The sequence below is a fragment of the Cryptococcus neoformans genome, chromosome 1 (genome assembly GCF_000149245.1).
Source record: "Cryptococcus neoformans var. grubii H99 chromosome 1, complete sequence".
NCBI classification, from domain to species: Eukaryota; Fungi; Basidiomycota; class Tremellomycetes; order Tremellales; family Cryptococcaceae; genus Cryptococcus; species Cryptococcus neoformans.
The window spans coordinates 615001-622500 of record NC_026745.1 but is presented as its reverse complement, the minus strand read 5'-3'; the positions used below and the strand labels follow the sequence as shown (position 1 = coordinate 622500).

General features: G+C 47.9%; 4 protein-coding genes; 1 reads left to right on the top strand and 3 right to left on the bottom strand.

Annotated features, from left to right (window-relative positions):
* The window catches only part of CNAG_00237 (3-isopropylmalate dehydratase, large subunit), a 2781-nt gene extending 776 nt beyond the window's left edge, over nucleotides 1–2005 (bottom strand). The window contains exons 1-5 of the mRNA XM_012191215.1: nucleotides 1916–2005; nucleotides 1619–1840; nucleotides 1420–1556; nucleotides 1285–1365; nucleotides 1–1232 (exon numbers count right to left, since the gene is read on the bottom strand). The exon at nucleotides 1–1232 is cut by the window's left edge and continues 278 nt beyond it. Of these exons, the coding sequence (XP_012046605.1) occupies nucleotides 1–1232; nucleotides 1285–1365; nucleotides 1420–1556; nucleotides 1619–1830 (1662 nt within the window). The 5' untranslated portion in view covers nucleotides 1831–1840; nucleotides 1916–2005. The remainder of the gene's footprint in view (nucleotides 1233–1284; nucleotides 1366–1419; nucleotides 1557–1618; nucleotides 1841–1915) is intronic.
* Nucleotides 2006–2497: 492 nt separating this feature from the next.
* Nucleotides 2498–4339, bottom strand: CNAG_00236 (8-amino-7-oxononanoate synthase). XM_012191214.1 has 4 exons: nucleotides 4051–4339; nucleotides 3299–3986; nucleotides 3099–3241; nucleotides 2498–3046 (listed from the first exon to the last, which is right to left on the bottom strand). Exons 1-4 carry the CDS (start codon nucleotides 4162–4164, stop codon nucleotides 2648–2650), a joined length of 1344 nt encoding a protein of 447 aa, XP_012046604.1. The 5' UTR covers nucleotides 4165–4339; the 3' UTR covers nucleotides 2498–2647.
* Nucleotides 3068–7228, top strand: CNAG_00235 (amt family ammonium transporter). XM_012191213.1 has 12 exons: nucleotides 3068–4005; nucleotides 4063–4663; nucleotides 4713–5066; nucleotides 5121–5179; nucleotides 5236–5402; nucleotides 5456–5543; nucleotides 5591–5757; nucleotides 5808–5930; nucleotides 5980–6229; nucleotides 6278–6480; nucleotides 6537–6693; nucleotides 6743–7228. Exons 3-12 carry the CDS (start codon nucleotides 4964–4966, stop codon nucleotides 7148–7150), a joined length of 1725 nt encoding a protein of 574 aa, XP_012046603.1. The 5' UTR covers nucleotides 3068–4005; nucleotides 4063–4663; nucleotides 4713–4963; the 3' UTR covers nucleotides 7151–7228.
* The window catches only part of CNAG_00234 (tRNA-dihydrouridine synthase 4), a 1521-nt gene continuing 1169 nt past the window's right edge, over nucleotides 7149–7500 (bottom strand). Inside the window, exon 3 of the mRNA XM_012191212.1 lies at nucleotides 7149–7500. This exon is cut by the window's right edge and continues 24 nt beyond it. Coding sequence (XP_012046602.1) covers nucleotides 7245–7500 — 256 coding nt within the window. The 3' untranslated portion in view covers nucleotides 7149–7244.

The window sequence follows — 7500 nt, the reverse complement described above, 5'->3', positions numbered from 1 at the left end:
GATGTTGGCCTCCCACATGGGGGCAGCGATGCCTCGAAGAATGTTAAACTTGGGCAAGCCGGCAGAGCCAGCAGCGGCGGCCTTGACAGGAGTCTTACCCTCTTCGGTCTCCTCAGTAGGTTCCGCGGATCGAGCCGGCACTTCGACAGGTGTGAGATAGTCGAAATATGATGTGATTTTGAGTCCATCATCATCATTAACATGGGAGCCCATGAGTGTTCGAACATCGGTGAGGTAACCAGTAAGAGAAGCAGCGGCCACCATTGCAGGGGACATGAGATGAGTTCGGCCACCAGCGCCTTGTCGACCTTCGAAGTTTCTGTTCGAGGTACTGGCGCATCGCTCTCCGGGCTTGAGCTGGTCCGGGTTCATACCAAGACACATGGAGCAACCAGCTTCTCGCCAGTCAAAGCCCGCCTTCTTGAAAATGACATCAAGACCTTCGGCTTCCGCTTGTTGCTTAACCAAACCAGAACCAGGAACGATCATAGCGTAGACACCATCCGCGACCTTAGAAGGTCCACCATTTTTCTGCGAGGCAAGGATGACACGAGCAGCAGAGCGCATGTCTTCAATACGACCGTTGGTACAAGAGCCGAAGAAAGCCTTGTCAATCTTGACCTTCTCCATAGGGGTACCGGAGGTAAGACCCATGTACTCGAGAGCCCGAACAATATTACCACGCTGAGCTTCGGGGAAATCGTCAGGGTTAGGAACAACACCAGTGATAGGTACAACATCCTGAGGAGAAGTACCCCAAGTGAGGGTAGGCACGATGTCTTCAGCCTTGATCTCAACCTCGATATCGTATTTGGCTCCGGGATCCGTCTTCAGGGTTTTCCAGTACTCCACTGCCTTATCCCATTCCTCACCTTCTCTAGGGCTAAGAGGACGTCCCTTGAGATATTCGAAAGTAATCTCATCAGGGGCGATCATGCCGGCCCTAGCACCTCCTTCAATGGCCATGTTACAGATAGACATTCTTGCCTCCATACTGAGCGCTCGGATTGTTGAGCCAGAGAACTCAATGACACAGCCAGTACCACCAGCAGTACCGATTACACCAATGATATGAAGAACAATGTCTTTGGAGGACACACCCTCGGCAAGAATACCCTCAACATTGATTCGCATGTTCTTAGACTTGGCTTGGGGGAGAGTTTGTGTAGCGAGGATGTGTTCCACTTCAGAAGTGCCGATACCAAAAGCAAGGGCACCAAAAGCACCGTGGGCTAAAACGTTATGTGAGTGCAAATTCATACAATTATCAAGTACCTGGCTTACTGGACGTGTGAGAGTCACCGCAGCAAACAGTTGTACCGGGAAGAGTGAATCCTTGTTCTGGACCGATGATGTGAACAATGCCTAAGACAGTGCGTCAGCAAATTATAATGCAGCGTATTGTCATAGATCTCATACCTTGTCGCTTGTCGCTCATACCGAAGTATGTAAGGCCAAACTCCTTCACATTGTCTTCGAGGGCGGCAACCTGCGCCCGACTGTCCGCCTCACCAATGAAAGTGTTGACATTCTTGAAGTTCTTACGAGAGATGGTGCTGTATAGCGTCATATTGATTAGCTCAAATGCATGGCGAGTTACTGATCCCCGACTACTCACGGAATATTGTGGTCGACAGTGACAAGTGTACAGTCCGGTCGACGAACTTTTCGTCCAGCATTTCTCAAACCTTCGAAAGCTTGAGGAGAAGTAACTTCGTGAACGAGATGACGATCGATGTAGATAAGGGTATCGCCTTCCCCGGAGTGTACGACGTGATCGTCAAAGACCTTGTCATAAAGAGTCCTAGGAGTGGTTATCGGAGCAGGCATTATGGTGGGGCTGAGTGGCGGCCAGCAAACAGTTAGCGGAATGCCCAGAAAGAGAGCGGATAAGAGATGGAAAAGCAGGACTTACAGTATGTATGATTTAGATTGCTTTTTAAGAGAGCGAAGGTGTAAGAAAGAGTAAAGAAAAGCAAAGATGAGGGAGATGCTTTTATAAAACGAGGTAGTTTCTGACTTTCTGAGTCAACCTATAAGCAGACACCCATTTGGCCATCGGCTCATCCGGCCGACAAGCATTTTCGGCCGATGACAGCTCACAGCGATAAAACGGACATATCCGCCTCTTGTCTACTGTCAATCGCATTTGGGAAGGTATAATTCGCGGGACGGGATAGGCTGTAGACCTGCAGCAATACTTGTTGGTAGCAATATAGCCGCCTCAGCATGCAGCAATAATAGTAAACTGTAGTGATGTGCGACCTAATTCGACTTGTTTATACCACTTGAGTATCACTGATCTATTACTGCTGGCCAATTGGGCAGTGCAGGAGGCAATAATAATGATAAACTAAATAATGGGAATACCACTCAGAGGAAGATGACCGACTCGACCAACACAAGCAGTGATGGTTGCCTTTGCTGCTGCTCTTGGGATTCACCAATCAGGCAGTTCTTGTATCACAACAGTAGTATCATCAGAACGAGAGTGAGGGATCAGCCAGCGACAGTAGTATCACAATGGCCTAGTATTATACAGATTCATATGCGATGAGATAATAAAAAAAAATGGGGGGCTTTTTGTGCGCACAGTTACAGGATGTTGTCAATATATTGTGAAGTATGCTAATTCCAAGATATGTTGTCATAGTTTTGCTCTCATAACGCAAGGATTCATTTTGTTCTCCACCCATTCTCTTAAAGCAGCCATCAGTTGATTGATGATCTTCTTGTCCATGCCTGCGCGAAGACATATACGAACGCGCTCGGCCCCTGGAGGTACAGTGGGCGGTACAACTGGCCTCACAATGAAACCTTTCTCCAGAAGGAATGCCGATAGAGTATGCGGCGTCGGGGTCAGTAACCCCAAGATAGGGGATAACGGGCTAGATGATACGCTCTGAGTGTCATGAGGGGGAATATAAGATGTGAAGGCGGTAGCAGGGTTCGGGGGAAGTCGCAAAAGATCAGCCGGAGTATTTCGTAACAGATCATTCAAGTGGGAATGAATATAAGCAACGATAGCCATAAGGCTCTCACGACGCTAACAGTAATGAACCATTAGCCGTAAACCAATTCGCCTTTGAGCGACAAACCTTATTCCCTTCTGAGCCGAGCAACAGGTCCCAGACACATTGAAGTGCGATTACTGTTGAATGAGGCATAGCGGTGGAGAAAATAAAGGGCCGAGCAAAGTTGATAAGGAAGGTCCGGACGGTAGGCGAGCATAGTAAAACCGCTATTCAACCACATTCAACTCTTCAATCGACCTGATCTCAGCATGTGATAAGCTCACCTCCAGAACACCCAACCGCTTTGCCAAAAGTCATCAACCTCACATCCACCCTTGACTTTCCCCTTCTATTGCCATCTCCTGGTGGCCATCCTCCTTCCTCCCCTAAGGCATAGACCAGACCTTTACCATGCTCGCCGTAAACACCAGTTGAATGCGCCTCGTCTACTACAACACATTGCCTAGTCCTCGGCACGTATTGCTCGAAAATGTCCAGCAGGAGAGGAAGGGGAGCCATATCCCCATCCATCGAATACAGACTTTCCAGCGCCAGAAATACGGTGGAATCGTGCCCAGAGCTTGAATTTTGAGCAATTTGTTGTAGCACTTTCTCCAATCCCTCTGGGCTATTATGAGGGAAAATCACTCTCTTCTCTGGAGGTACCCTTGATGATCTTAGGCCCGAATGAACGGACGCGTGGACTAGCTCATCACAAATGACCCAATCCGACGCTTGGGGAACCGTGGCAAAAAAGGACACATTGGCATCCCATCCTGAATTGAAAAGGAGCGCAGATGGAGAATTGAAGATAGTTGATAGACGATTTTCCAGGGCAGAATGGGCAGGACTGCAGCCACTGAGAAGTCGAGAGCCGGTCGAGCCGAGTATTTGGGGACTGTTGGCAAGCCGCTCAAGATACGCGGAACGCAGTGATTCAGAGGAAGTCAATGAGAGATAGTCATTTGACGACTGGGAGTACACAGTCCGAGTAGGTTAATGAGTGTTTACTGTTCAATCAAGGAAGAAGACTCACAAAATCTGTAAGACCAGAGTGCGGTGATGTATCGTATTCTTTGAGACTCCTGAATCGGCCTTTATGCCTTCTTCCTCGCAGGAAATTGTCCAAACGATCATCGAGCTGAGTCATTGTTGTGTTTCACCGTTTGACCATCGAGCTTCCTAGAGACCTGCCGCTTGATATACAGTATTTGATGCCTTCTTATGGTCTTCCGGAATAATCAGGCGCATTGAACTTAACCATCAACAAGAAGAATCCGCCATTAAACGACCAAACTGGATTTTGGAACTCTTTCGGATTTCTCGGCTCGTCAACTTAGGAACGGCTCTCCTTGCGGTTGCCCCGTTATTTGGGGATGGACATCACGGACAACTCCGTGTTGGAAACCTAATACCCATTAGAAATTTGTAGTACTCGTAGTATGAATTGCGGAACGGCCGAAGGATTTCTAACGGTGACTTCCCAATCGGTGCCTTGTCCAGATCGCACTAAAGCCGTCGACAAATGATAATTGAGGATTCGTGGAACCAGTTGGCCAATCAGAGCTGGGTTTGTTATCTGGAGAGCTGGATTATCCGACCGATTAGGCCCTATCTATTTTTTGCTGCACTCTCCATATGCGAAACGAGTGAGCTCCAGCTTCCTGCCAGATATGCATTTTCTCACCCCGCCACAAGGTTTTCTCGCCAAAAAACCAAAAAATAAATAAGTACAGCAACAATATCCATCATTCTAGTATATCCATTTTTGAAGAAAGTGAGAAACACCCTTATCAAGAGTCTGGAAAGACAGCGGAACTGCAAGCGACTCGACTATCGACGGCGGAAGGAGGACAAGCCAGCAAACACCCAGACCACATACCAGACAAAGCCAGACACATCTTCTCGACGACTGCACAGCACATTAACGGCAGAACATTTCAACCAAAATGGTCAACATAACTTATGGAGCGCTGGTGTCGTCGGATGGAGCGGTTCACTTTGAACCTTTAGGAACCGACATTATCTCCACCTTAGCTGGTCAAGCAACAGGTGAGTTCGCCCGACTTTTGTCAAATAAAGCGGAATATTGACCATTTCCTTTAGCTTTCGATCCAGGAGACATAGCATGGATGCTTACTTGTTCGGCTTTAATTGTTTTCATGGTGCGTTATCTGTTTTTGCCACCAGAAGTTCCTCAGATATTCATAAAGCCCCTCAGCTTCCCGGTCTTGGATACCTGTACTCTGGTCTTGCTCGACGAAAAAATGCCTTGTCGATGCTCTTCCTATCTCTCGTATCCCTTGGGATTATCTCCTTTCAGTGGTTCTTCATCGGATATAGTCTAGTGTTCTCGGAAACGGGAGGTAGTTTCTGGGGAGATGGAAGGTCGGTTTCTATCTTCTTAAGACGGTTGTCATGCTGACGCAAGTCCATCACAGGAATGTTGGCTTCAGACATGTCCTGGAAAGACCTATACCGGAAACCAACGGCAAACTTCCAGAAATTGTATTTGCCACTTTTCAGCTCGTTAGTCATTCGATCTAAGTTAAAGACACTGTGCTTATATCAACCAGATGTTCGCTTGCCTTGTTCCGGCAGTCTTGCTTGGCGCCGCAGCTGAGCGAAGCAGAATACTGCCTGCTATGATTTTTATGTTTTGCTGGACTACCTTGGTCTATGACCCTCTGGCACACTGGATCTGGAGTACCAATGGGTGGGCAAACAAATGGGGTGTATTGGAGTAAGTCTCAATGTCATCGCGGTTTTGTGTCATTTCTGAATGGTGTGTAGCTATGCAGGTGGCGTCCCAGTCGAGATAGCTAGTGGGACAGCTGGATTAGCATATTCATACTTTATCGGGAAACGTCGCGGGTATGGCACAGATCGTGTCCTCTTTAAGCCTTCGAACGTAGGGTAAGTGAATTCATGACGCTAATATACCACGCTGACCATATTCTACTAGCAATGTCGTGCTTGGCACAGTTTTCCTTTGGGTTGGATGGTTGGGTTTCAATGGAGGGTCATGTTATTGCGCCTCTCTCAAGGCTGCTCTTGCCATTTTCAACACCAATCTGGCCGGAAGCGTTGGGGGTGTTGTATGGCTCATTATGGATTTCCGTCTTGAAAGAAAGTGGAGCATGGTCGGATACTGTACGGGTGCGATTGCAGGTTTGGTTGCCATCACCCCGGCTGCTGGATATGTCGGCGCCCCAGTATGTTTCCTAGTCTTTATGTTCTCAACGCGACTAACCATTTTCTAGGCAGCAGCTCTCATCGGCCTCGTTTCTGCCGCGGTTTCTAACTTGGCAACAAGACTGAAAGTCACCATGCGTGTTGACGATCCTATGGATATTTTCGCTGTGCACGCCTTGGCCGGTATCGTAGGTGTGCTCATGACTGGTCTGTTTGCACAGTCCAGCGTGGCCGCTAATGACGGTTTTTCTGATATCGACGGTGGATGGCTGTAAGTGATTCTCTTACAAACTCACATTTCAGAGCGCTCCTAAACTGTTGCTTCAGCGACCACCATTATGTCCAACTGGGTAAACAGGTTGCTTGGGCTTGCGTTGGTATGGCCTGGACATTTGTTGTCACTTATGCCATCATGTTCTTTATCAACCTGATCCCTGGCTGTCATTTTCGTGCTACTGAGGAGGCGGAGATTGTTGGGATGGACGTAAGTTTGCTGGCTGGCGATTTTGGTCGCAGCGCTGACAATTTTGCAGGAGGTTGAATTGGGTGAATACGTTGCGGATTATGCCTTCCACCAGCGAGACCTAGAGGGCGAATACGAAGCTCACACTCTATCCCGATGTCCCTCAGCCACCAAACTGCATCTTCAAGATTTCCGCCACAACAAGGATGGGGAATCCTCTAATTCTTCTCATCCAAAAGAATTGCCTCCAACGATGCCTCGTGGCGGCGCCGCTATTGGCGATCTCGATGGCGACACAGCCGTTGAATCGCAACATTCACGTTCACATTCAAGGGGGCGGAGCCAGAATAGAGTAAGAATCGAAAGGGAAGGTGACAACGAGGCAATGGAGATGAGTGACGTACGCCGTACAAAGGCAAGTGATCAACGGCAGGAAGGGCTGAACATAGAAGGTTCTTATGTGGACCAGCGGGAGTAAAAGTATTACAATGTTTGTACAACCAGAATCTGTATTACGATCTATACGACAATTCATGCATTAATCTGCGCCACATCGCCCGCACAAATTGCAATTAATATACATCATTAATGCTGTAGCCTCGACGCGCATCCCAGATAGTCCCTCTCTTCTTCCTGAAATTGATACCTCTTCCATCCAACCATTCTATTGCAGACACTTGCGATGTGAGAGAATTGAACCAGACTTTTTCCACTCGGGAAAGATGGGACTCGAGCATGTATGCGAGGTGACGATGGAAAAGAGAAAAGTTAAAACCGTAATCCAGACCAAGGTTGATAAATTGAGATATACAATCCTCTGGCGTTTTA